Source organism: Necator americanus, chromosome V, assembly GCF_031761385.1.
Source record: "Necator americanus strain Aroian chromosome V, whole genome shotgun sequence".
In the NCBI taxonomy this organism is placed as follows: domain Eukaryota; kingdom Metazoa; phylum Nematoda; class Chromadorea; order Rhabditida; family Ancylostomatidae; genus Necator; species Necator americanus.
This window is the reverse complement of record NC_087375.1, coordinates 32,041,996-32,069,907: the sequence shown is the minus strand read 5'-3', so window position 1 is coordinate 32,069,907 and position 27,912 is coordinate 32,041,996. Positions and strand designations below refer to the sequence as shown.

The 27,912-nt window shown below is 38.6% G+C and overlaps 2 protein-coding genes across 8 annotated transcripts; one reads left to right on the top strand and one right to left on the bottom strand.

The window, feature by feature from the left end:
• Window positions 1–429: 429 nt before the first annotated feature.
• Window positions 430–4,500, top strand: RB195_015846 (uncharacterized protein; the record flags this gene model as incomplete). Of its 2 annotated transcripts, XM_064206754.1 has the most annotated exons (5): window positions 430–735; window positions 801–932; window positions 2,357–2,509; window positions 2,757–2,843; window positions 4,279–4,500. In XM_064206754.1, 5 exons carry the CDS (start codon window positions 430–432, stop codon window positions 4,498–4,500), a joined length of 900 nt encoding a protein of 299 aa, XP_064062635.1. The 2 variants fall into 2 exon arrangements, with proteins under 2 accessions (XP_064062635.1, XP_064062636.1); XM_064206755.1 differs by lacking the exon at window positions 4,279–4,500 and having other exon boundaries at window positions 2,757–2,912.
• Window positions 4,501–7,744: 3,244 nt separating this feature from the next.
• On the bottom strand, window positions 7,745–27,619 carry RB195_015845 (uncharacterized protein; the record flags this gene model as incomplete). Of its 6 annotated transcripts, none has more annotated exons than XM_064206753.1 (44): window positions 7,745–7,834; window positions 8,193–8,258; window positions 8,328–8,440; window positions 8,852–8,933; window positions 8,991–9,047; window positions 9,673–9,762; window positions 10,434–10,483; window positions 11,371–11,489; window positions 11,753–11,832; window positions 12,154–12,255; window positions 12,448–12,579; window positions 12,849–12,960; window positions 14,445–14,555; window positions 14,726–14,854; window positions 15,013–15,090; window positions 15,870–16,000; window positions 16,053–16,197; window positions 16,499–16,602; window positions 17,246–17,360; window positions 17,437–17,539; window positions 18,308–18,410; window positions 18,824–18,958; window positions 19,021–19,112; window positions 19,309–19,387; window positions 19,546–19,638; window positions 19,819–19,891; window positions 20,487–20,626; window positions 20,692–21,517; window positions 21,601–21,762; window positions 21,849–21,958; window positions 22,137–22,215; window positions 22,769–22,881; window positions 23,599–23,736; window positions 23,811–23,912; window positions 23,996–24,073; window positions 24,657–24,787; window positions 24,846–24,913; window positions 24,985–25,157; window positions 25,291–25,386; window positions 26,148–26,280; window positions 26,410–26,538; window positions 26,765–26,883; window positions 26,942–27,079; window positions 27,557–27,619. In XM_064206753.1, 44 exons carry the CDS (start codon window positions 27,617–27,619, stop codon window positions 7,745–7,747), a joined length of 5,382 nt encoding a protein of 1,793 aa, XP_064062629.1. The 6 variants fall into 6 exon arrangements, with proteins under 6 accessions (XP_064062629.1, XP_064062630.1, XP_064062631.1 ...); XM_064206752.1 differs by having other exon boundaries at window positions 25,003–25,157; XM_064206751.1 differs by having other exon boundaries at window positions 25,003–25,157; window positions 25,291–25,380.
• Window positions 27,620–27,912: the final 293 nt, after the last annotated feature.

The window sequence follows — 27,912 nt, the reverse complement described above, 5'->3', positions numbered from 1 at the left end:
GCTCATTTATTAGAAGTTATACGGTACTTTACGACTTATAAGCGAAAAAAAGTGTCCCAAAACCTGTTGAATTTTGAGGGATTCCTCCTCATTACCTCATTTGAACCTCATGAGAACATCTATGTATAATCGGTCCTCGGAGAGACGACAGAGAAGAAGACACAGTCGGCTGTCTCGGATTCGTGATTGGTCAGCTGGTCGGCGGTGGGCGTGGCCGTGTGGAGCAGCTGCTTCGCTCGTGGAGCTCAGTCGGTCATGACCGGTCAAGAGCCGTCATTCGCCGTCGTCGTCGTCGTCGCCGCCGTCGTGCTTCATCCGTTGGTGTTTTTGTGATCTACAACTGAGGTAAAACTTTATTTCCAGTAAAAATCCCTCAAAACAATCACATTTGCGTATGCGTTTTGAGTGCTGAAAATACTTTCACTACAGATGTCGTTCACGGATTTTTGGGTGCATCAACTAATCGCAACAAATCCGGCTGCCACCAACACCACCACCACCACCGCCACCACCACACCATCACCAGCACCGTCATGCTCGAGTGCATCATCCGAGGATACGTTACGTAAAACTCCGGATACATCCACATTACTAAAACCTGAAGCAATGAAACCACCAATGTTCAACGCTTTTCAAACGTTTCAAATGCAAATGATGTGGCAACCGCATTTGATTCAAAATCTTCTTGCTATGATTCAGTTTGAACAGGAACAACAACGGAAACTACAACGAATGGTAAGCGTTCGTCTCGATTCATTCCTCTGCGCAAGGAAAAACGGAGGATTATCAAGGATTTTCAGGATGTTTCTATGGAAACTCTGATAAGGCCACGAAAAAGACCACCTTCTGCTTTGGAAGTGAAGAAGGCGAAACATAAGAAGCTGGGGGAGGATACCGTAAATGCGTCACCTGTCAGTGGAATGTTTATTAAGGTATGATTTATTTTTTTTAAAAACAAAATCAGACAAAAAAAGAGAGTGAATGAGGTAGCGAGAAGTAGAAAAAAAGAAAACGAACGAATGAATGATTGAATGGATGAATTAAAGGAACGAATCAATGAAGTGGCTTGATTATAAGACGGAAGGAGATTTCCAACTATTTTTTTCTCGGTAGTTTTATTTTATTTGACCAAATCAATTTTGAAGAGAGAGGAGATAAGTTAGACCATGCTTAATGATTAGAAAAATACTTTTTTCTTGTTAGAGTTAAGAAACGAATGATCTTAACGATAAATCAAACTTGGTGGTAATTTCCTTCAAAATTGCTCTACTTACTAGAAGGAAAAATTATCGACGACACCTCAATAAATATGAAGCATTCAAAAAGATTTATTTTAGCAATTTTTCTTTTTTTAAGACCCCGACTAATTCGTGGTTCTTTTATTCTTATTCTATTGGGTTAAGTCAGTTCTCAAAATCGGTGAACTGCTGCTCCTGAAATGTTCTAAATTTACTTTTTTCTTTTTTTTCTGGAATATTCTATGGAAAGTAAGTTAGCGCGATAGGTATCTCTTAACTGGACAACATAAAGAAAATCTTTGAAAGATCAGATTTCAATTTTTTCAATATTATGAGTGTTGAAAAGACGACAAGTCGAGAAACTTCCAGCAAAAATGTTTCATGCTGGCAGAACACTGCCGGAAAAAGAATGGCTGGGAAAAAATCGATAGAAAACTCTCGAAAAGCTACACAAGCTTAATATTAGGGAGCTACTAATGAGAAGAAAAAACTAAGAATTGGTCATATGCAAATTTTTATGTGGTTTGTACAATTTTCGGAAATTCTTCCACAATAAATTCTTGAAAAAAAAATTGCTATGCATTTATGTTATGAGTTTTTCAATATGCGGTTGTCCGCTTCTATAGTTACCACGTGAAAATTGGGAATCCCAGCGCTGCGACGTTAATGAAGCCAGAAAAGATGGTATTTGAAAAACTTTTTGCGTTTTGTTTTTTTTTTTCAATAAGAAAATCACTTGAAATTTCACCGATGAAGGGATTGTAAGCTGCCGTTCCGTCGTAAGGAACTCGTAACGCAGCTCATTATCGCTGCCGTTGGCGGTATGTCTTGAAAGCTCTTGATGCTTGCGTTAATTGTCACCCGCTGAGCTTTTGACCTCAACCAGAAGCCAAGCCGCCGCCACCAACAATCGCCGCGATCTCGATTAGCATTCAATCGCTTGATAGATCCACGACTATCAGCTGTCCGGCTTAAGTACGCTAGTAAGTGCTAAGAAAAAAAAAACAAGAAAGAAAAGGAAAAAAAACTGCAGAAAAAAACTGACGGGCTAAATCAATGCAGTAATTACGCGAGATACGGTTCTAATGTCACACAAAAATGACCGAAGTGATTTTCAGGACGAATCCTCCGTACCCTCCCCGGAAGAACTGCAGAAGGATGCAAATTCATTGGATGAAACCGCCGCCTACGTGGAAATATCCGAAGAAAGTCGGAAAAAAATCGAAGCAATCGAGAACGTAATTGGCGACTCTGTTTGCTGTTTGTGCAAGGTTAATCTCACTTACTGCTTCATTTTTTTCAGGACAACTGTTCCTTTTTTAAACTTTTCCACAGTGAAAGTAAAAATGGATAGACATACCCGTGTGCAGTTCTGATTCTACTTTATTACCAAAGAAATTCAGCACTAACACCGAAAAACGAAGCCAAAAAAACAAAATCAGATTGAAATTTACCGATTTATTGATTTATTTTATCGATGATTGATCGCAAATTCTCTTTAAAATGCTATTTTTTTAGGTCCGCTACGATGATGTGTTCAAACTTGCTCAACATCGTTGTCCTCGAATTGCGCATGAAGAATATCGTTGTCCAGAATGCGATAAGGTTTGTCTTTACGCCGTCGTCGGCACCGCCCCACATCCAGGAATTATACAAGCGAATCTAAGCGCATAACTCGTGTTTGTATAACGTAGTGCCAACTGTTGGACAACGGTCGGCTCCTTTTGTTTCACCCTCCTTCTTACTTGTTTACACACCAGAAGGTTGCCAGCGCTCACTTGACAACCGCTGCTGTTATTCCATAACCTCTTAAGGGATGAAGCACCTGCGCTTTTGATGTGCACGCCAATTTCTACTCCTGCCTTCCGAGAAAAAGTGCAGATTTTGAGAAAAAAGTGTCTTACCTGAGTACAAGGCAGTTCCATCTTTACATAAAAATTCATTTTTAACCAAAAATTATTAAACTTTTAAGAATGAAAAATTAAAGTAAGTAACTAAGCAAAATTTCGTTTGATATGTCCTTTCTATTTCAATATGAGAATCATTTTCGTTAATCACTGAAAAAAATGACCAGAAAAAATAATAGTAGTAGTAATAATGACAATAATTTAGCAACAATAAAATATTTTAATAATATAGTATCGATTGGAGAATGCGAAGCGAAAAATGGGAACCGTGACGGCAAAAGTGGCACGTCCTGTAAGGATTGGTAATTGGAAATAATAGTAAAAAGCCTGATGCAGCTATCCCAGTACCTTTTTTGAAGGCAGAGCGGCAAATTTAGCATTTTTTAAATCTCTTCCTTCAAATAAGTCCGGGTTTTTTTTCATTGACGCAGGATAAATCTTCAAATCCTCTTCTCTAGCCGCGTAATGTCCAAACATTTGCAATCCTTGCGGTTAAAGCGGCATAGGACCAAAATCGACAATATTGAGATTTCTCAACGAAAAAGTAAAGTTAGGGATGCAGATCACGAGTGCAGTGTTTACAATCATCCTTGATTTCCCTTAATTGTCCTAGAGAACGATGTGGAAAACGGCTTGGTCGACCGAATTTTTCTACGACACACCTGACAACGTGTCACGTGTTATCTGCGACAATTAACGAGGTCCTCATGCCATCTCTCCCGCTCGCTCACAGATGCGTTCTGCGCGCGTGACTCGTTGACTTGTGCATCATAGGGAAATTCGATGGACACGGCCGTTCATCGCTCCTTTTTTTATGAACTATAAAGAGGAAAATCTCTGTGGAGAGATCCGAACATCGTTAATTCCCTCGTTTCCCGCCTAAATTACTCCTCCTCCTTATCTTTAATTAATTAATTATTCTTAATTTAATTAAACAAGAATGTTGTTAATTCTACAAAGCAGAAATTGAAAGCCTCTCGCTAATAGTAGTAATAAGGCTCTACTTAGTCGTTCAAGCCATCTATACGCCCTAAGAACAAACATAACGTTTACGTGACCCAACGCAAATGTTGTGCTCTAAGGATAATCACATTTTTGTTGTTCTACACTTGTTAAGTGCGCGCCATTTCCAGGTATTCTCGTGTCCAGCTAACCTTGCGTCACATCGCCGTTGGCATCGTCCAAGAGATCAAATGGAAACAATTCGATGCTCGTCATGCACAATGATGTTCAACACCAGGAAAGAGTTCAGAACTCATAGTTGTCATGACACTGCACTTCCTCCCACCACGATGCCATTAGGGAATTTCTTCACAAAACTCTTACCAAGTCCGCTGAAATTAAAAATGCAATAAGGATCTCCTGTCAAATTCCAACTGATTAGCTTTGATACCTAATTTCTTCAGTTGAAATATACTTGAACGGGTAGTATGTATAATAATTGTTCACCTAAACAAAATCTCATTCTAATTGAGGAAAAAGTCCTGGAGAGGATAGTTTCCTCTAACATTCAGTCGCTGAGTTTTTCTGGTCAATGATTCTCTCAGTCCTTTGTGTCGATTGTTGCTTTGATTGAGCTTTAAAAGAGAACGGCTTATGTACAGAAGGGGACCCGTCCCACTGTTCACATTTTCTCATATGTTCCGTCATGTTTTCTCCATGGATTCTCTGGGGAACGGATTTTCGAGGAATTCATTATAGGCTACGGTGCATATTTTTACAAAAGCGTACGCGACGCGCATTCAATCAAAGAGAAGACAACGAGAGCACGTAATTCGCTGCGGACGCGTCGCGGTCGCTCAGCTGAACATATGCATCGGTGACCGTACGAACATTAACCCCATGATTGCATCATAGTCAGTATTTGTGTACAGAACCGTACCGACCGCAGTCGAATGCATTTCTTGTATCTTCGTGAACATTCCATTCCTTGTAGAAAAGAAGCATATTCTCCTATATTTCCTATACGTATCTACTGAGTTCTTTCTAGTCACGTGTACATAATGCATCTCATTTTAATACTCTCCCTCTCTCAGAGTGACGGTTACAGTATGTGTTATCTACAATAATTTGACGATGACACACGATAATTTATGGATTATTGTGTGTTTTTCCCCTTCTATCTAAGCTGAGCCATCAACTCTAGTCAAGATGTACAGTCTTTCTGTTTCTCGTTAATCACTAGTGCTTACCTGATCTCTGTGTCCCTTTTGTAGTCGTTTTAGATGCACTCATTTGCTTGTTTGTTTGTTTTTCCTTCGTAAATATTTCTTCTGATTACTTTCGTTTCCGCACGTTACCGTAGCAACAAAAAAAAAAGATAAGAAATTGCTTCAATACACTACAGCTACCAAGGAAAGTAGAAGTCTAGAATAAAAAGATATTTTAAAGACTTAAAGAACAAAGTTTTAAGAGGCTTTCCAACCAAAACTCCTGCATGTTTGCTATTGAGGATTTAAAACGCAAGGAAAAAATCCCACGAATGTTTGTGATGTTTGTGTATGGAAAAAAAAAACAGACAAAACAATTCCTTCTTTTACAGAGTCCTCTCTCCCACACTTTCTAAACTTTTTTTCTCAACTACGACACTAGGACTACATGTACTACTAGATTGTTTCCTACTGATTAAAAATTCCAAAAATTTCCAAATTCCCTTCTCGAAAAAAAGGAACAGATGAAGAGGAAATCGAAATCCATCCAAAACATTATCATCACATCATGTTTTGTGTGCTAAGCCGGACTAAACACACTAACTACGGACTACTGTAGTACTAACACTCGAGTCACTTCTATTCGCAAAATAGGAATCATGTACACAGTATTTTTTCCTCCTCCAGAGAAACAATGATGAGAACCGTAGGAATCAGTCAACCGGTTCCAGAAATTCCATAGTTATATTTGTTTGACTATAATATAACACATAAATAAACAATATAAGACAACGAAAATAAAACTAAACCAAAAAAAAAAGAGAAAAACTCCAAGAATATTACAGAAATTGAAATTAGCCAGAGATCTCCAAGGTTCACCTATGAATTATGTAATTAAAACTTAAATTCTGTTGAATTTTTGTTTTTTTTTCTATGACCTTACGTTCAAAAAGTAGTTTCCTCGTGCGACCAAATTCTACAGAAAAGTAAAAAAGTTTGTAAACAGTTTTCCATGGTTACTGTAACACTGATCCGTGTTTCTAGGGAAAAAACGAGCCCGTCCACTGAAAAGCAAACTAACGTCCTCTGACAGACCATTAATTGTAGATATGAGCATAGACACGTAACGAATACCGTACGAACAGCCTATTTACGGTGCGTTACGCTCAATTTGCATTTTCGGACCACCTGCTCCGCTAACAATTGCCACGCATCTTACCAAACCACACCACACACACACCCGTACAGCCGGTTTCATTGTCGGTCTGGTGGTAATTAGGGGAGTGGTGGCTGGAGAGGAAAAAAAAAGTATCCAGAAAAAGAAAGAGCTAGAAACAAACCATGTTATTAAACTGCTAGGTTTTCTGTAGAGGATCCAATCGTCAGAAAGACTCTGATCGAATCGAACTGAATTATACAACGGTCCGAAAAAGAAAGGAAAACTTCAAGTGATATTTCATTAACTACACACTAAGATAAGCGAGTATAGCGCAACGGACTAAAAGTCTACCGAAGTTTCTTCGTCGACGGTAATTCGTGAAATCCAGGAAGATAGTGAGAACGAAATCAAATCGACTAAAATGTTTTTTTATCACGCAAGTTTCAACGTATAAGTAACATACATAAATTAATATAAATAAAATGTAAATATAAATAACATCTGAAGAGTTACTGGTAGATTTTTCGTAGAGTGGTAAACTGACACAATGAATATCATGAATTCAGCGGCACTTTTATGTATTTCCCTACTTCAGGAGCGTAATTTTAGTCAACTTAATTCATATACTGGACTACTTACAAATAATTTTAAAGGAATTGATACTGAAATCGCAATTCGGATTTTTTTTTCTGAAGGGTCAAGCCAATAAAAACCGTGCTTATAAGTAAAATCATTTCACCAGAATATAGCCTATTCAAATAGGTTGAAGTTGCTTTTGAACAGAAAACGGAGCAATATACATACATTTATGTTTCAGCATTGTTAATTTCGGTGGTTTGAAAAGCTTTTACGTTTCAGCTCATCATCTGGCACCTTAAGAAGCGCATCGACGAAGGCGGCAGGTGTTTTTGGATGATGTTTTATCGTTGTATGGTCAGCTGGTCTCTATTGCCGTTGCACTTCTGTGCGCCACGCATCTGTATAATTACATCATCAATTAGTATATGGCTTCGTGGAGAAAATCTGGCTTGGATGAAAAAAGGCTGTTCCAAAAACGACTCGAAATAATTCCTGGTAATGAAGATCACAAATTTTTATTTCTCACCAATTTCAATTTCAAACTACAAACTGCACCAAAATCATCAGAATTATCTTTGAATAATACTAATATAAAAAAATGTTTGTAGAGAAAAGCAAGTGGTGAAAAGCACATATAAGAAGAGCGGAAGGGTCAAGTGCAGCAAAGGAGTACGGGTTTAAAAAAGGAATCGAAGGAGAAAGGGAATGACTTCACTTCTTGGTTTTGGAATGCACAAATCGAACCTCAATATCACTGATCTCTGTAGCAGCGCCAACTTTTTCATCATAATCGGCCCACGCCTGGAAGTGCTCTTTTTACTACAAAACACGCATTCTAGCAGTATTTTCCGAGAATCTTGAGAAAAAAGAGAGAAAAGAAAAAAAGATTTCAGAAAAATCGGGCAAGGACCTAGACCTAGAGTGGTGACTGCATAATTCAACGTTTCTTTTGAAGGTTATTAGTTATTCTTGTCTAATGAATTTATACGGCTCACTCACAGTCTAAGGAAGCGCTAGCGGTTATTTTTTACTGAGCTCTAGCTCAGATGGAATAACAAGATCATTGTTCTCGTCTCTTCATTTAGCTCAAGACAAAAAAAATCACTAGAGAACCACTCAATAGGAATTAAATCCTGCTTGATAAAAAGAAACGGCTAACCTTCTCAGAAAGGTCAATGTCGTCGAATACCGTACCCGACTCACAACCCACTGCTTTCCATCCATTCTGCAGAGTAATTTCTTTAGTTCAAAACTCAAACTAGGTAGATAGTTTAAAAACTTTTATTAACAGTACCCTTGGGTCGAACTCAAACGGTTCTAAACCACGGCAATCGATTTGTAACATAGATTGCCATTCCTCGTTGTGTTCAACGGAGTCGTAAGAGCCGACAGAATCGCTAACGATGGCTAGAATGGAAAAAGAAGAAATTTAAGATCAATCAAAAAAAAAACAAAAAACAAAAAAAAAACAATTTTCGGTCATATATAAGAGAGGGATGAGGAAGATGGATGAAAATTGGTATTTATTTATACGAAAAAGCATTGTTACAGTCTAGGTGATCACTTTTTTTCGGGGGAGGTTTCTTTATGGGCGGAAAGCATGCTTCATTGCTATTTGTATCCAAGCAGATTTTCGCACATTAAAAAAGCTCAAGTAACAGAATACCACGAACTGGAATTCCAAGAAGGAGGCAATGTGATTGTATACGGATAATCAATCAAGAATTTCATTCCACTACCGTGATATGTTCTTTGCGAACGGAACACCTCTATTAAGAAATCAGAAGGTAAATCAGTAAAAAAAAGAAACCCCGAAACCTGCAGTGTTGACGCGGTTGCACAACTTGCATTTCTCAACCAAATTTGCCTCACCACGACTACCAGGGACTTCCAGCACTTCCTTAACAGGTTTGAAATTGTCATTTAAAGTAACATATATTTGAACGCATTAACTTACATTAATGACAACATACTGCCAATGATCAGGTGCCTCGCCACAGTTCATGCAGCGAAACTGAAATAATATAGTCACACGTTTATACCTAAAATTTGGAAGAAATTCGAAGAAAAAAGTGAAGTAAGTGTATATATAACCGATAGATGAAGCTTAAATGATGCCAGACACAATACGTCAGCGTCAGAGACTGTTACTTAAAAGCTTTGCGCCCGAAAATCGGAAAAGATCTAGAGAATTTTTGACGGTAGTGAACAGGATGGCTGGTGAGGGACCTAGGTAAGCGCTACTTATTTCTAACCCTGCTTAAGTCCAAGTGGAAACCAATGTGTAATGTGTTCCGATCACGTCTAGAAATTCAAAAGTTAGATCGCGGCGAACAATTCGTCATCCAAAAACAGAGAAAAAAACTACAAAACCTCCTTAAGACAGAAGCGCTGCACCTAAAATCACCTTAATCAAGATTCCCTGATTCTTTTCTTCATGGATATATATTCTCACAGCCACAGGGTAATGTTTTGTAAAGCAGATGTTATACCACTACGCTACCGCTCTGCAGGTTCAACATTATAGGTGGGTGAACTCGGAAAAGTGGCAACGCATTCTCTAATTCTCTGGAAAAGAAACAAAGGAGAAAAATCTTTGTAAAAAATGTGCAACATATTCTCAACAATTTAACACTTACCTTAAGAAACCATCGATGAGTTTCTGGATCACTTGGAGCGAAATTTGTCACTCCTACCATGTTACATTTCAGATCAAGTGACAAAACTGGCTGAACATGAACTTTTCGTACTCGGAAAATGTAGCACACAATAATCTTCACCAAAGTTTTTCGTCTTTGTAGAAACGGCGTCATCACTATGACGCGATCTCTTTAAAGGTTTATTATTCCTGCTAATTGATAAGGTGAAAAGTCTTGGTACACGACTTTGTAATTCGATAACGGGTAAAAAAAACTGTGGTGGAGACTGAAGAGAGGTAAAATCAAGATCGACGTGTGAATACACAACCACTCATTTTCCCAAACACATCAAATTGGTAGATATGTTTTACAAATATTAGTGATTTTTGACGTACTTTTAAATTACGAAATCGGGTTGGAGCGAAAATGTCCTTCAATTCTTGTATTGTCTATAGTCAATAGCCTCATATTGCAAAGAACCTCCACCAAAAACACTGCGGAATGCTAGGGTATCTGGAGATCTCTGTTGGAAATAATCTCCTTTAATTACTTAAACAATGAATTTACTCTTGTTTTTAATCCCTCGGTCATATCAATTTCTGCAGATTTTATATGCCATTACTTCATTAAAAGATCTTCTACACAACATCCGACTGAGAAAATCTATTCAATCCACATAACTTCCCTTACAATTCTCATATTCAATAGATTATGAGGAGGATTCCTACCTATATTTGACCATAATTCAAAAATAAACGCACCATAATATAAAGATTTGGAACAGCTGGGATTGACTGGCTGCTCAGACGATCTAAAGAAGAATACTCAAACAAAAAAAAAAAAGAAAAGAAAAAAAAACAACTGCTAGGTTATGAAGACAGGCGAAACCATTCAGTCAATCTTCGCTGTCAACAGAAATAACAAAGTCATTTATTGCCAAGATGTACAAATAGTGACACATAACAACATCCACGAATATAAAAATCTGAATGTGAAACACTGGAGCACAAATAGTCAGAAATGCATCAAAATTGAGCAGAGACAGAATTGTTTAAAGAAAATAGTGTGCCGAAACGCTCGAAGCCGTATCTTCTGAACGGTTTTCTAAGGCAACTAGGAAGAAATGAACGGAACACCCTCCTTCCCATAATCTACAACCCCGGAAATCTCCACCGGAAATCCGTACCACTCTAGATTCGTGGGGTGATGCCTTTAACCGCAGAATTACATCCCAAAAACTCAGAGGCCTAACTCATGTTCAGAATACTTGACTCTGATGCCAGCAATTAGACGTTTTTAGCCTTTGTTTCTTACAATTACGCAAACGGTCCCGCCTTTAAAAGCTGGGAAACAAATCTGAACATCTTCGCTCTTAAGAAGAAGAATGAAGGAATCTCTTAGCGTTCAAACGCATATACACACTCGTATGAACAAACAAAACCCGTTACTGCATCAGTATGGTATGACGCTCTTTTCATGGAAAAAATAAAAAAACACGAAGAAGAATGAAGGGGACTAGAGAAAGCTATGAAAATCCAAATGAAACTGAATAGCGTCTCATTACCTAGCTATTAACTGCTTTGACTCGACATCTGATGTCTAAAACTGTGATTTGGATGTTATCATTCACATCAGTACTTAGAATACCATGAAGTCCGAAAAGAAAAGGAGGCGCAGTTGAAAACATAAATCAAGAACTCTTCTTCTTCAATAAACCCGTCGATTTTTGGAATCGCGAGAACTCAGCGTCGTTCATAAATACATCGAATACCAAATGAGAATCTGTACAATGCGGTTCCTTAGTCACAAATCCTTCCCTAAATATAACAATTATACGACAGAGCCTATCTGCATTGCAACGTTTGGGCAGGACACTTTACACATTTTCAAAAATTAATGAATGCCTATCAAAAAGTTGACGATATTGTCATGAAAATAAAGTAAACAAAGAAAATAAAGATAAAATAAATCAAAAACAGCATTAATAGCCAGAAAGTAGTATTAACGCTGATGTTGCTCTTCTTTCAGTATTCTTCGTTAATGCGAGAAAGAAAGAATTAAAATGTGTATATAAACAAACCTATATAAATATGGTATGGCTGGAGAAGAGAATTTGAGTCGAAGTCGTCGCAGTTTGCATCCAGTTGCACGTAAAACCATCTATGATGAAGAAATATCAACGCAATCACTGCGAATCAAATAAGAGCTTTCCAAAAATAGACTATTTTGTAATTTATCAGGTCAGCATATGGTACTTATGCCACATATTTATATCCAAAGAGAATTTAGTAACGACGAAGGGCTCGATAAAGTTCAAACACTGCCTATTCTAGATCATTATCAAAGGGCAGAGTTGTTTTATTTTTCAGATGTATTTTGGGTACTACTGTAATAGCTATGTGGTTAAAGAGAATAAACCGATCACACGCAGACCTATCTCCGTCTAAAAAAAAACGAAAGCAAACGAAGAATAGAAATTACCTCATCCAATTTCGCTATCAAATCATTCACACCATTCGATGTTTTGCAGGAGATTCTAATGGCTCCTGGTGTGGAGGACGTGGCTGCTTTATCGATATCCACCTAAAAAAAACTGTATTTGCATCATGAACACACATCATTCTATAGGCTATTATGCGGACAAAGAAAAAAACTTGGAATGTGCCACATATAACTCGAAATTTCTATCCCGAATAAATTGACTTTCAGATTCACGGGTAACTACTGAATACAAAAACGCAGAAAAAAAAGCAGATTTTTACGTAAAATGATGACCTTGTTATCAGCTATAACGATATCTTTGATCCGATCCCGAGTTAAACCAATATTTTCTAACACCGTATCTACGACTTCGCTTTGCGCTTGCCAATCCGGATTCGATAGATCACGAATGTGAACTATAACGTCCTTAAAAGAAGCAAAACAATGCAATGGAAGTATGCATGCACCTATAGTAGGGTCAAAACGACATGAAGCACGGTGCAATTGCGTACGAGGTTTCTCTCGAGGCAGTGCGGTGAAGCGTAGCGGTTAGGAGCATATTGGAACCCTTGCACCACCCATGCAGTTTGCGATGGTCCCAGCTCGGTCTCAATTCCTCCACCGCGCCGTTTCAAGCGCGTACGCAAATGCACCGTGCCTCACGTCGTTTTGACCTAAGTATATATTCTACCTACCGCCAATTTTACATGCGAAAGTGTTGCTTGAAATGCTGCTAATAAATGCATAGGAAGATCACTGAGGAAACCGATAGTGTCGGTGAATACCACTTTTCTTCCTGACGGTAGTCTGAAATGAATGAAGGAGTTATTGAGAGACCAATAAATGTGACGTTAACCTTCCTTGGTTTCCTTCATAACACCAAATGAGAAAATGGAAACGAACTGAAAAAGCTGCGAGAACCCACTTTTTGGCAGCGTAAAAACCAGTAGAAGATTGAAGCGGAACGACCACGAATGGATTAATTTTGAGCAAAATTGTTGCGAAAATCGAGAAACTACGCTCAGAATCGAGAGATCTAGCCAAAGATGAAGGCAGTCAAATCGAATCAAGCGATTTTACTAACCAGCCGATCAAATCAAGTAAGACGGAAAAGCAGATCAGGCGTCAATTGATCAACGATAGCAGGTAGATCGAAGTACGAAACCGTAACCGCAAGGTCCTTTTGAATTTTGAATTATAGCGCCAACGAGGGAGCGCGCAAATAATTCCCGGCGAACCATCACTGGAGGTTAATTTCTCATTCATCGTTTGTGCAGTCGCCTGTCATTCAGTTTCCTATTTTTACCACATAACACATTCTATTCTTTATTTATTACTCATTGTTGTTTTTTATTCTTACATCACCATTCCGCCCTAATCCTTCTATATTCCGTTCTTCAATGGTATTTTTTTCATAAACGTAAGTGTTTTCGTTTGAAATGAAAATTGAACTTTTTCTAGTATTACCGTTTTATTTTTACTAGCATAAAACGTTTGATATTCGTTTTTTTTCAACTACACATATTTGTACCGCCATGGAATTGGGTTCCTAGATGATTAAAAGGGGAATATTATCACAAAGATAAGCAAATGAATATTCACGGAAGATCACAGGTGGAGTAAAGTAAAACAAAAGAGAAGAAGGTCCAATCAGAGCCGAAACGTTAAAACTGAATAAAGATAAGCGTAGTTCCAGTTTTGTGTTGTTACAAACTAAAGTTTTTTTAACGATGTTGTTGTATACTCGCATTTGTACTTTTTATCTGGAAAAGTTGCGAAGACAAAAGCTAGACTTTAAGAATCAAACAGAGTTTACTATTTGATGAAAAGAAACTAACTGAAAAGGAACTAAGAACTGTGGCCCATGCCTACTATCTAGATTGTTGACATATTGCATAATATTACAAATTAGCTGATTTTTGTAACAAGAAATGCTGAGCTTTACCGATCTTCAGCATTTTTCTTCGGGGTTTCTTGATTTCGCTTTTATCTCAGTAGCTCACAATGTGTCGCCTTGTAGGTTTAACGAGCTAAATTAGGTTGCGTCCCCTCTTCTCTTTTTTCGTCCTCTTCTATATACGGTAAAGAAGTAGGTCCATATACAGCAGAAGAGATTACAATTTGCGCTACAATTTGCGGTTTGCGCGGAAAACAACAACATTGCTTAACAGAAAATCAGGAACGGATGCAGAAATCATGTTGGCTTAACTCAACTTTTTACTTTTTCTTGGAATGGAAAGCTTATTTTCCGACAGAGGCTTAAAAATAGTGGCATAGTCGACAAATCTTACCTTGCCTCATGTCGAGTCGTATCGAGGGTAGCGAAAAGTCTATCCTTAGGCATTAAGCTCGAAGCGCCAGTAAGGCACTTCACCAAACTCGTTTTTCCAGCATTGGTGTATCTTGAAAGAGAAGGATTAGATGAACGGTACTCATTTGTGTGAGGTCTAGAACAACAGCGGAAATGTGCTGCGAATTTGTAAATCTTTATCCTACTTTTAATTGTCTCTTCCTTTTTTTTTAAGAAGAAAGGATTCATGCAAATTAGTCAGTCAGCAATATGAAAACCTACCCCACAATGGCCACCATAGCAGCATCCTTATTCTCTTCGGCAACCTTTCCAACACTTTTTTCGACAACTTCTGTCAATTTCTTGCGTAGGCTTTGCTCTCGTAATCGTAGCACCTCAAATTCGTCCACACTGGAATATAACAGATATAGTGAACATAAGAACTTTACGCCCGTCCCACATCTGAGACATCCGGAATTCAACGTTTCTCAAGTTCCAAATTGTGCTAAAAATTGTATTTAGTACATTGAAAGATATCTCTGTAGGTTGCTACAAAAGCAAAAACTCGCTTAGCTCGCACTGGCTGTCGCTCCACGTTTAAAGTCGACGATTCGCAGCGGTACTTGTTCAGATACTGCAACCGATGTCTGAAATAGGTCCAGTGAGCATGTACGAATTGTCATTTTCGTCCCAAAAATTTCTCCATTAAATCTTAGCTTTTTTTTTGCGCTGCGGAATCAGCAGGCCTGTTTGTCGGCTAACATCCAACAATACAAAGCATTGGCTGTCACTACTTGCGGACACACCTCGGTCTTCCACCTCTCATTAGGATGGAAAGCAGAGAGTGTCGAACCAGCCCTCTACTGCGGAAGATATAAGTATTCGTAGCGAAAAGTTGTTTTTTTTTTTAAATTTTTCTTTCTCTTATCCTCTTTCTAATCTTAACAGCGCAGTTCGCCTAATTCGTCTAGCAACATTTTCAGAAAATTTCAGGAAACCCAATCTGCCAGGAAAACTTGACGATTAGAGGAGAGCATGTGTTGTTTTGCATTGTTTTCATGCAATACCCCTAGTTCCTCCTTTTTATGATCTCCCAAAAGAAAGCAACGCGGTGGTATTCGGCAGCGTTCATGCAGTAGTCTTTATAGCTATGAGTCTTGCTTTCGTTTTGTTTCATAGTGACTTTTCAGAATTCTGAATTTTCGAAAAAATTAAATTTATGTGAGAGAGGATTACACTACACAATTGTAATCAGAGCAAATGCCGTCGAGAGTACAGCAAGGATCTCCTTCCAAAATGACTGAACCATTGTGAAACAAAGAATAACTGAACCAATACTGTCAAAGGATTCCATAATCTTTCAAAAATTGCTGAACGCAATGATACGTCATTTTATAAAAGATAAGCACTTTAAAATGAAGTGCACCTGATATAAGGAATTTCAGCCAATTGAATCTGCAACCGTGCTTCTTGGGTCCGAGCGTAGTACTTGAAAATCGACAATACAATATTGTAGCGATCATAGACAGGGATGTGGAATATATTGAATAGTTCGTGCTGTAAAACGAATAATTCACATAAACAAATGCAAACGGCTACATTTCAGTACCTGCTGATTAGGAGCTAGCATATCCACATTTACCATCAGTGCCGTAACTCGTGATTGCGTCTTCTTCATGACCAGTGTTTCAATCTGTCCTTTTCCCCAGACTGCCTTTCGTTTCGTGTTGTAGTCAACACCCATTACAATCGACCTTCATAGTATACATTTAGATTAGTTCGTTACCGTATAAAAATAAATTCCATTTCTAAAATCTGGAGGTTGGGATCCGCAAATAGGAAGAGTCTGAGTTTTTAAATTACGTTTTGTCATATCTTATCCAAACTAAAAGTACAACGAAGTACAGAAAACCAAGCGTTTCCGTTTTGAGCAAAGAACTTTCAATAATCTCGTACTTTCAAGCACATATTTTTGAATATCAACGCTAATAACCTCTAGAAGTTCAGTACCCCTACTTTCCAAAAGAAAATATTTCAACTACAAAATTCACTCACTCTACAACGCGGAATCCAGGCAAAGTGTTCACTAGAGTTACAGCTTCATCCAGCTGTCGCTGCGGATCTTTGAGACGGGATGGAGAGGAATGGCCCCACCTGACCTGAAGTAGACATTTTCCTATGAGATTTCTTCGAACAAGTTCATAACGTTGTCGTAAAAAGAACCCCCGAATAAAATAAAAGTCCAATAAGCGCTGGGGAAAATATGAAATGCAACAAAGTCACTAAAAATTCCTTTCTGTTGTCATCATCTATAGTAGACTCAAAACGACTTGAAGCACGTTGCAGTTGCGTAAGCGGCTGCGCTCGAAGCGGTGCGGTGGAGGTAGCGGTTTGAATCGAGGTGGGACTGTGGCGAATTGCAAAGATGGCTGGCCGTAGCGAGGTTCCTTACACGATCCCAACCGTTACGCTCCACCGCTCCGCTTTGAGCGCAACTGTCCATGCTTCATGTCGTTTTGACCCTGCTGTAGTTCACTCATCAATAAAACAGAAGGCTAACAACGAGGTCTTAGATGAACAAGGCGTTCTTTTTTTAAAGATTCTGTACTTAATCCATATCATATTAGTCTTGTTTAAAAATGAACCTAGTAGCAAACAATTCACATCCAAACATCTATTTTTCTACACTAAGGCCAGTTTTATCACATAGCGTTTATTCCTACAAACATAAATATTGTTCGCAGGAATAAACTTTTAGTTGATCCAGTTACATGGTTGCCAAAATTTCGAAGTTCAAATCACCTTTGGATGAACCACCATAAAATCATGTTCTATCATTTGTTTTGGATTTCGAATGCCCCAATGTTCTGGCAGTGTTTGATCGTGTGGAAATGTTTCACTGATAAGAGCGTCATATCTGCAAGTTGTTAAGGTTGAAGACTACAAAATAACAATATTTCCAGAAAAAAAAAAACCACAGTAGAAGCAATCACCTCTCATCCACACTCACGGACACTGAAGGTGTGCAAAATGTCCGAGATAACTGTTTTTGTGATAGCAGCAATCTACGGATTAACACAGCCCTCATTTGAGCTCCTGAAGGTACTTACTAGCTTTCACCTAACTTAAAATAGCTCAAAATGGTTTGTAAGAAACATTCAGCCTTTAGGCGATGGCATAAGCGAAAATACAAGTAACAAATTCGGAAAAAAAAGAACTTCATTTTGTACAAGATGACAAACGAACGACAATACATAAGAAAAGGTGCGAATGCGCCAGATCTAAAATACTAATTTATTTGAACCCTGAGAAAAAAACATACATCTTCAAAATAACTGTGTTGTGGCCCATACTGCTCAGATATCACACATTTAAGGCTAACATTTGATATGAAATCTGAGGTGGACCCCATTTATTCGTGTTACATAGCTATTAAAAGTAACTGAAACAGTTCATCGTATGCACCTACGGTCTCACCGAGTAACGACAAATTACGCCGCAAAACGAGCGCTGCATCTCTATAATTCGCAATCCATTTAGAAAAAAATTCTATGAAAGACAGGATATTTTGAACAGCTGATGATTAGGAGAACTCTAAAAGATGCTAATTTTCGTGTGCCAAAACTTGTGCGAAAACGGATGCAGAAGCTAAAGTGAGCAAAAAGTGAACATTTGCTATGAAGTCTCCGTTTCCTACGGCAATTTTCTAGATAAGAAAGAAATGAAGTAATGAAGTAAGGATGAACAACTAGATGAAATCAAGATTCACACATAATTTGGTCAAAACAGGTTAATTGTGAACACATGACGAGAACATATGAACACCAAGGCGTAAGCAGAATTATAGTACCAGCTATTTATTACTGTATAATTTTTCGATGATATCAGGCATCCGAGATAAGTCGATCTTCGGTTTCTTGCTTGTTGAGCGCTGCGAAGAGGACTCCCCGTCAATGTCTGGAGAACTCTTAAATAAAAGAATTTCACTGAAATACGCCCATTAAACAACAGTTTATTGTAATTCATATTAATAACACATATTGATAAGGATCTGTAGCTTTCAAGAGAGGTGTAATAAGTTGGAAATCATTCAGAAGGGTCTCTCTGCCCGTGAAAATTCAAAAGAACACCACAAAATTTATCTGTAAGCCGTCGGTTCAACGTACAGAACAGGCCAGATCACAAAACACATCAACTGACTGACTTCCTGTCAACCGTATATCGAGAGCATTTGGCAGGTGACTGCTTTTCTCGATCCACCTGTTTTGTAAAAGCGCCATTTCTTGCACTTCCCTTATGGTCTCGTTTTGCAAGTATGCCCTTTTAGAGTCCAGCACGCGTAGCACTATTACAGGATAACAGTATTCCTTCATATTTTACCTGTACTGGAGACCCGAGATACGAATCTAAGCTAGCAGCAGGAAGCGGTCGTTTCTGAGGGACAAATTTCTGCGACTGTTGTCTGGGACAGTGCGGGACTTCGAATGGGGATCGAGCATCGTTTCGATCGGGATCCTGCAACGGTTTTTTGGAATGTGAGAAGGAAATTCGCTATACATATTTTTTTAAACCAGGACCTCATAGAAGGGAGACATCGCATCGGAATCATAGTCGCGTTCAATCATTAACCTTCTATGTTTTTCGCTAGCCTTCTCCAAGAACATTCCCACTGAAAAGTTTTGTAGTATAAACACTTGCAATTCAGAGTTGTAGATTTTGCATTCTTTTCAAATTATTTCGAACGAAAAAAAGATCAGATGAACCTAGAGAAGCAAAGATTACTTTATTTCCACTTTTCAGAAGAGAAAGTATAATAGCTAAACACACTTCTACACTGTAAATTAACGAAAAAGGACAAAACCTACATCTGGAAGAGTGTGCCTTGGAAAAAACTAGCTGGTTTGAGTATTCTGTTGTCAGACCACTGGATATTACAAGATTTCTCTGAAAATAGTTCCTTCACAAGGATATATGACCATTCATTCGCCCATTCAGTGTAAAAACTTTGATGATGACTTGTATTCATTTCTTGCTAAGAAAAATCAGCTCAATTCAAAATAAACCGACAAAACCCATAGTAAAAGAAAGCTGATGATGAAGACCTTTTTCTCCACGGCGGGAGGTGTTCGTTTAATTACAGGCGCATTTGAGAAAAGTACCTGTGCATAGTCGACAGGAACATCTCGTTTAGGAATCTAAAACGTAAAAAATTTGTCAAAGAAAAACATGAAGAGTAAGAATTAGGGTAAAAAGCACGGTTTTGGAAGTTGAAGAAAGAGAGAACATGAAAAATGGTAAATCAGGAAAAGGTTTTTACTTCTCCATCGATGGTAAAACAAGAAATTTGCTCATCTTCTTATACTTCCACAACTCACCCTCGTGGAAGAAGTTGTACTCTTAGAAGATGTTGCCGACTCTTCAGCAGATCGGGTATGACTTGTTCGATTCCTAAAAAGGCAGAGCGTCATGGAAATTAATTACTTCTTTTTTTTCAGAAAAAATCTTTGGCCCAACGAGAAGAGGACGTTAAAAACAATGAACATTTTTATTTTCTAGTCTCTAGATCACCAAAAAAAGAGCAGAGCCAGGAACATTGAGGATCACGTCACCCACGAATTATCATATCACGTTCCATTCAGAAGGTGGGGAAAGAGTATGTAAGATAGATTCTGCAAGCAGAACCCACCCGAATCTATCGTAATCATATGATCACTTGACTATTTTTTTCTGTTTTTCAGAAACTTTCATACTCTTTCAACGCAAACCAATTCTTCCGCACATGATTCAATGAAAAAAAAAACTCCTACTTTAATTTTTAACAGGGATTTGTTGGAGATTAGGCCAAACAGGAAAGATGGCAACTTATTGATTTCTATCCCTAGAGGAGTATAATGGACAAACTTTAACATATTTCCAATAATTTAAAAAATGACATTCAAATTCTAAATGCTCACTTTCACTTCCACGAAAGTTTGGCTAGAAACGGTTTGTTATAGCCATCTTAAGGTCGGTACTACGAACGTCATTCGCAAAAAAAAAATACCGTGGTGTTAAGCTTTCCATCTCCTTGTTGATCCTATCCAGTACTCCAGGATCAGTCATCATCATCCCTGGCTCTAGTGGTTTTGCAGGTGCCTTTTTTACAGTATCACGGCGTGGTGGTACACAAGGTAAGGGAAGAGACTGAAATAAATTGTTTTTCTCTTCATTTTTTAGAAAGCGAGAAGGAAATACGAGAAGATGCCCACCTTTCTGATATCGATGGGATTCTTGAGCGACTGATGTTCTTCCCTAGTGCTTTTCTTCCTTTTCTCCTCATTCTCTGAGGTTGTAACAGAGTCCTGGTCGTTCTCCTGCTGCACTTCACCGTCCACTTTTCGGCCAGCGGAATTGTCATTGTTCCTTTTCTGCTCTATTTTTCGCGGATGTACCCACTGGTCTTGAGTGGAAGAAGTCTTCCTATTAACGCCCTCTTCTTCATCGGGATAATTTCTCGCCGTATGCTGATCATCAGATGCTGCATCATCTTCCGATTCCCGGTACTCCGCGCTCTGTTCACCGTCATCTTTCGCAACTTCCTCCTCCTCTTCTTCATCTTTTGATTGTGATCTATCATCCTCTCTTTCTTCTGCTTTCCTCGTTTCCTCTTCTTCTTGACGTTTCAGAGCCTTCTCTTCCTCACGTCGAATTCGCTCCTCCCTCAGTTTCTGTTGCCTTTCTTCCTCCCGTCGTTTTTCTTCCTGACGTTCCCTTTCCTCTCTTCGTCTCTTATTCTCCTCTTCTTTTCGCCGCATTGCTTCGGCCCGTCGTTGCTGTTCGGCTTGTCTCTTCGTCTCTAGCTCTTCTTCTTTCTTCTTCTTCAACATATCCCTTCTGAATTTTTCATCAGACTTCTTTCTTTCCACTTCATCTACTGCCTTGCGTTCTTCACCCGGATCCCTTTTTCTTTCTCTATCTTTTGATTCTCGGTTTTTTCCGTCATCATCACCACGAATGGATCGTTTTTCCGATGTTTTACGTTCAGGACTGGGTCGATGTGAGCGTTCTCGATCCCTCTGCGTTTCTCGATCGCGCCTAGAAAAAGATTTTTTGCATAGCGAGGTGTTGCGACTGCTTCAAAAACCTTCGGTAGCAGTGGCTAAAGTCACACATCTTACCGTTGCTTTCTCAGGCGCTCCTTATCACGTTGTCGCTCTTTTTCCATCTCTTTTTCTCGCCTTCTCCGCTCCTCTTCTTTTTTGCTCAAACGCTCATGATGAGGCGAAGAATCACGCGAAGGTGTAGCACTGTGACCTTCATCGAATAGAGCGGAGAAACGTCTGGAATTATCTCTTAACCATGGAAAATTTGCAAAATGAAAAAAATGAAACCGTTAATATAAGTCATATGTGTAATGCTCGCACACCTTACACGATCCCTCGATGTTCTTCCGCTTGATGGTGTCGGAGACGACCTAGGAACACCTTTTGACTCCTGGACGGCAGTGTCACGGTCAACCCGCTCAGCGTTTGACTTCTGGATATGGTAGAATTAAAAATGAATGAGAAATGAAATCTTTGATGTTCTAGGTAAAATTCAGAATAGAGAAATAAAACATGAACTAAATATAGATTAATCATATCATAACTAGTATTGATTTCAAGTAATATAAATGCAAAGCACACCTCGTCTAGCAAAAGGATATCGAACTCACTCTGGTTTCAGGCTTCGGAGGATTTCGATTAAATTCCTTCAGGCGGTCAGCTATCCTTTTTTCCTCTCGTCTGTTTCGTCTGAACTCACAGCTTCAGATAAAATTACGGATTCAACTTCAAGAGATTGACATTATCTCTCGAGAAAGCTCTTTCATGAAGTTAGAACGTGTAAATATGCTTTCTCAACTCATTTTCGCTAGTTACTCGATAGGAATAATATTTGATTCACTAACTATATTCGGAAACAGATGTTACTGATAGGGTAAGAGCAAAAAATTATCTGCTCACTAATTATTACCTTTAAAGTCGCTGACCTACTTCCTTTAGATTTGCTTAGATTTAAACCTTGGGAAGACGATGAGCGCAGGAATGTTCCTAGAAGGACAAGAACATCTTGGTAAAGCTCACTTTGGAACGCTATAATGTGCAAACAAGCAGGATTTTTTTCCATATTCAGATGAAAAGACTACCGAGTGCGGCTTCTTCTAACATTTCTCGAACTGATTGCGCGGATTACTTTACTATTACTACTAATAATTAATATATAAAATAATAATGTAATAATTGATCAGAACATCAAATGGAAAGAAAATAAAATAAGGCTATGCCCCTAAAACGACTGTAACTGTACCCGGAATCCAAAGAAGATCGTCTTGAGTCGTTGGAAGTCAGTGTTGGTGAGGGAGCGCGTTCTTCCACTCTCGTTTGGATATTTTCTCCGCAGGACGTTTTGGGAGTTTTTGCCTGAAAAGTAAAGGTGTAAGTGTAAACGCTGATTTTAACACTAACGTCAACGAAATTGGTTCACAGCGATCATGAAATGACAGCAAACGATTCTTAGACGTTTTCCGTTGCAGGTTGTAAGGGTTTCGTCACTGATATTATAGCTAATACAGTGTTTAACGCTTCTAATGACCGAAATACATAGAAAATGATCAGCTAAAGAGCAGCTTCATGAACAGAAAGAACCAATCGTACTTTTTTCACCCCTTTATCACTGTAAAATGCATGAATCTTCTATTTTCTCCTTTCTTTTGTAACTTATCCATTAGTCAAGCTTACCATCACTTTTCTAGTTGACCTTTCACTGCATCATGATGTTTTTGCTCCCCTTTCAATTACCCTCCAAAGCTTTGCCTGCGAACTAAGCGGAAGAGCTGCGCCTGGTGGATGGAACTCAAGATCACTGAGTGGATTATGAGGACTTGGCGATAGTTCACCAGTGGAATTAGAGGAAAAACAATTGTACAAGTAAACAAATCTCGAATATTATATTATTATAATATTATTATTGTACAATATTAATACTACTAGCACTACTATTGTATTTTGAACAATCCCAACGCTCTCAAGAAGTATATTCGTGCACCAATGATAGAAGACTGACAACGTTCAAGAAATTCCACTTGGACACCTTGCTATCGTGTTTTGAATCTTAGCAAGACGAGATTTGGAACTTACGTGATTGCTTTCATCGCTTATAATCTCTCCTTCGTCAAAAGAGCGGTTTTTGCTGGCGGGTTCCCGCGGTAGCGGACTGTTAGCAGCGGGAACATCAAGTGGTGTTAGAACCGCTTCTCCGCACATCACATTAGATTCCTAATAACATTGTTTTCAAAACAGAATTTGTCCCAATAAAAACAGGAAAAAAGAAGAAACGAGGAGATAGAAACCTGTTCAATGTCATTGTCATTAGATTGACTAGGTGCATATGGGTTATCCAAGCTTGCAGCAAATTCTGATAATCCATCGTGATCATCGCAGAAAGGGAACACCTAAATAGTTACACAGAGCTCAGTAACTCTACAAATGATGTTTTCAAAGAAAAAAGATCTAAAAATTCCCTGAAACGACACACCTCGTCTAGGTTCCCATTAATTAGACGGTCCAAGCACTGCATTGCAGAGTCGTCGATGTTAGACAGCAATGAGACTTGCTAAACGACAGTTTTCAAAGAAAATAATGATTATTTCCTGCACAATCCATCCATAATGCCATTTTAATCATGGCACCGTAAACTTTCCTGACAAATACTTCAAAGTGCTCTTGCTCTTGTGTGTGGTGCGTACGGGATGAGACTTCGCGAAAATTGATTAGCAACGGAAGCATAGGTGCGATAGGGAGGAGCCGGACACAGGTGAAAGGGGTCTAGTTCATGCAATGCAACTCAAGCGATGAGGAACCCTTCGTCAACTGTCCAGTCAGGGGGTCCCTTCGCCAAGCGTACAAAAGTGAAAGGCTTCGGAGCTCCGGATCCGACTATCGCATCTATGAACGGAAGTAACACATGCGTAGCTGTGTTCTAACGTCACAGTACGTGTAGCTGCTTATATAACTCCATGTAATTTTGAAATCATAGGATTTTTTTCCACACAAAGGATACTACATAGCAAAACTTTAGAGATCATATAATGACTGGAAGAAGGCAATAAAAAACTAGCATAGATATATTTGCTTCGGTATTGCTGCTAAGTAATTATTAATTAATTAATTAATTATTTAAGATCATTGTAATTTACCGATGTAGTGCTTGCAGCTGCTTCCGATTCGAGATCCAACAATACTCCATTAGGAACAATAAGTGACTGCGCAGTATGAGCAACCAGATCTCCTCGACGATGTGGCACGCCTGCTTTGCGCTTGTGAGCACCTAGAAGAACTGGATACAACGATGAACTCAGAAATAAGTTGCTTACTGAATTGTTAACCTGTTTCGGAGCAAAAGGAAGAACTCATTTGTGCTCTCGAACCATCAAACCTCTCCTCACCACTTGGCCTGAAATTTGCAAATTTTTCGGTTCAGAATTACTAAAAAGAAGAGAAGATGAAGTTTTACAAGCTACAAACAAGGAATTCCCTAGTGACCTTGCCGGAGCGTCACAGCAAACTTCGAGATTTTCCGTGTTCTTCACATTCACACCAACATCAACGAGCATGTGTTCTTCGGCAACATTGGATTGTTGGGCAGAAGGCAGAAGATGGGTGCTTTGGAAGCATGGAATGTTTTGCGTGGACTGGGCCTACAAAATTCTTTATACACAGCAGAATTGTTGCAGATTCAAACAAATCCCGAAGAAAACTGTTTAAAGAGTCGCTACAGATAGGATAAGAAGCTTTTAAAGAAGTTAACTCAAAATTCCTGAACTGAACAACCTGAACAATGTTTGTATTGCTGCACTGCACACCTGTCTGAGTAATATACGGCGATGAGGTTGACAGTGGATAAGATGCGGTGACGTGCTGCTGTAACTGAACAACGGAAATGTAACTACATATTCTTGTTGTTTATTTGATGCTTTATATACAAATGTAAAAACAGCGTATAAACGTGATAAAAAGAGAGAGAAGTTTTGGATTTGTTCGGTCTGCTTTAGATTTTAAAGGTTTTCTTTCGAATGCTATGTTTCTCCATTTAATGATGAATATGTTGTGGAGGACTTCACAAACGATGAACGACCAAATTATTTAGAAATCAAATCTTTAGAAGATAGTCAACATTTTTTCATTCTCATTCATCTTTTTTCCTTCTTTTTATGCCCCTCTCCCTTAGCATATTTCACCGGAACTGTGACCATAAGACTACATGGCATTTCCTTCTTTGCAGAACCCCTTCGATGACAAAAGTCCGACTACCGAAGAGAGCATACAATAATTCTTCGAAGGAAAATATTTTGACGAAAGAGATGGGACCCTCTCTAATTGTGAAGTTACGGAGTTACGCGGACGATTACAACAGCTCGAACGGAATGAACTATGTTGTTCTTAATAAAACCTTTGCTTCTCATGAAATACTTATTTTTCTATCAACGCAGAATCGAACGTAATAACATCTGCCTAATTCAACATTACTTGTTGCTGTGATATTTTTACCATTTATTGCTTACTGAGAGATAGTTCAATAGTAGTTTAATAAACAATAAAAGAAAAGAAGCAAATTCTTCGAACGCAAAGGAAAAAATCTATACGCTGCTTGAAAAGAACCTTCTCTAAATAAGCTAAATGTGTATTACCTGCACCTGATAATCATAACCAAGGTCTTGTTGACTGGCGGATTGTGGCTGTGCAGCATGTTCGACGGAGGCATTGACAGCGTTATCATGCAGTTGTCGAACGTATTCCGCTTCACTTGAATTTGGAGGAACACTGTAAACGAATAGAATTAACATATTAACATATCTCTAATCGATTTCGATTCGTACTTGATTTTCACATGCAATACCGAAAAATTTTCGGAAATAAAGAAAAAACCAACTATATCGCTGCTGAACGTACCAATACATAGTGGAACGACATGCGGAAGTTTCGGAGTTGTTGGCGCAAAGAGACGAGTTGGAAAGTGATGGTCGAGATGGATGCATCTTGCTGTACGCTTTCTTTCCGTAGAGTTTAATTTGATTATCACTGAAACAGATGTGTACTACTGTAGAAAACAATAAAATTACTTCACAAAAAATAAAAATAAAACCGTTATTTTAACCTGATGCTAAGGAAACTTTGGAGGCAAAGCTTTAGGATGAGAATGAAATAAGTTGTTCGTGGGCGCATTTTTAAAGCGTCAAGCGAAAACAAAGACAGTAGAACCAATAATACTAAATTAACATTACGGAATTCATAACTAATAGATGACCTCAAGCTGCGTCCCCTCATTGCAGTCATTGTCGAAAATTCATTCGTCAAATGGCGAAGACGTACACCAAAATCGATTAGCTCTGGAGATACATCGAAACGACCGACCGCCGAGAAAGCCTTAAAAATTAGAATTTATTTGAAATTATGAAAAAGAGGAAATGTGAGGAAAAATTACATGAATGATTTGTTCAAGGCTTTTGTCGTGTAACTGATCGTTGACTTGGATGAAGACATCCCCACCACTGTGGAGGCGATTTTTGCTGTCACGTAAAGAGGGAGCCTCATTGCAAAAGACACGAAGAGTGTTGTAGTACTGGAAAAAAACGAAATTATGGATGCAGTAATGATATATAACGATAAAGGCTAAGAAAGAGAGCGCCAGTACGGGGGACATCGCATGAGAGTATGGAAGAGGCAGTTAACAACCAACGATTTAATAATTTGATCTCTCAGCGGCATTCAAAAGGCGCAGGGACCCTTCAGGAGAAGACGCAAGGCAATAACAACCACAGCACAAGAGAGAAACATCTTATTGATAGAAGTATTTCAATTTCCCTGGAAGGACCTAACAAAGTAGTTTACAGTCGTGTCAAAATAACCTTATTTATAGCGCAAAAGCCTATCTGTTGTCCTCGAAAGAGACCTCACCAAGCTGCTCGACTATGGAATTTACGCTGGTGAAGGTCCCACTATAAACACAACCGCCTGGACCATAATTCAAATTGTTTTGCTCCAAACACATGTGAAATTTCATCTCAAATGTGAACCTACATAAGATAAATACACTCACCTGTTGTCTGCTAAGGTATCCAAAAATTAATCCATCCACAATTCTCGCATTTTCAACGTCCATCAGGCTAGCACCCCATCAAAATATGAGCGTATTGGATGCTACAATAGCTATAGCTTTGATTTTTTTTCAAAAGATCTACCAGATCTACCCAAATATATCTTTTTTCACAGTCTGCTAGCACAGAGGAAATCTTTTCTATTAAAAAGCTGTTACAATTAAAATTAATAAAAATTACGTAAAATGACCAAAACCTGATCAACTAGGCTGTATATCGTATCGTATATAGATGAAAGGTACCAAGCGGATGCAATACATTCTATATTAGAACACAACATATACCATACATAAGCAAT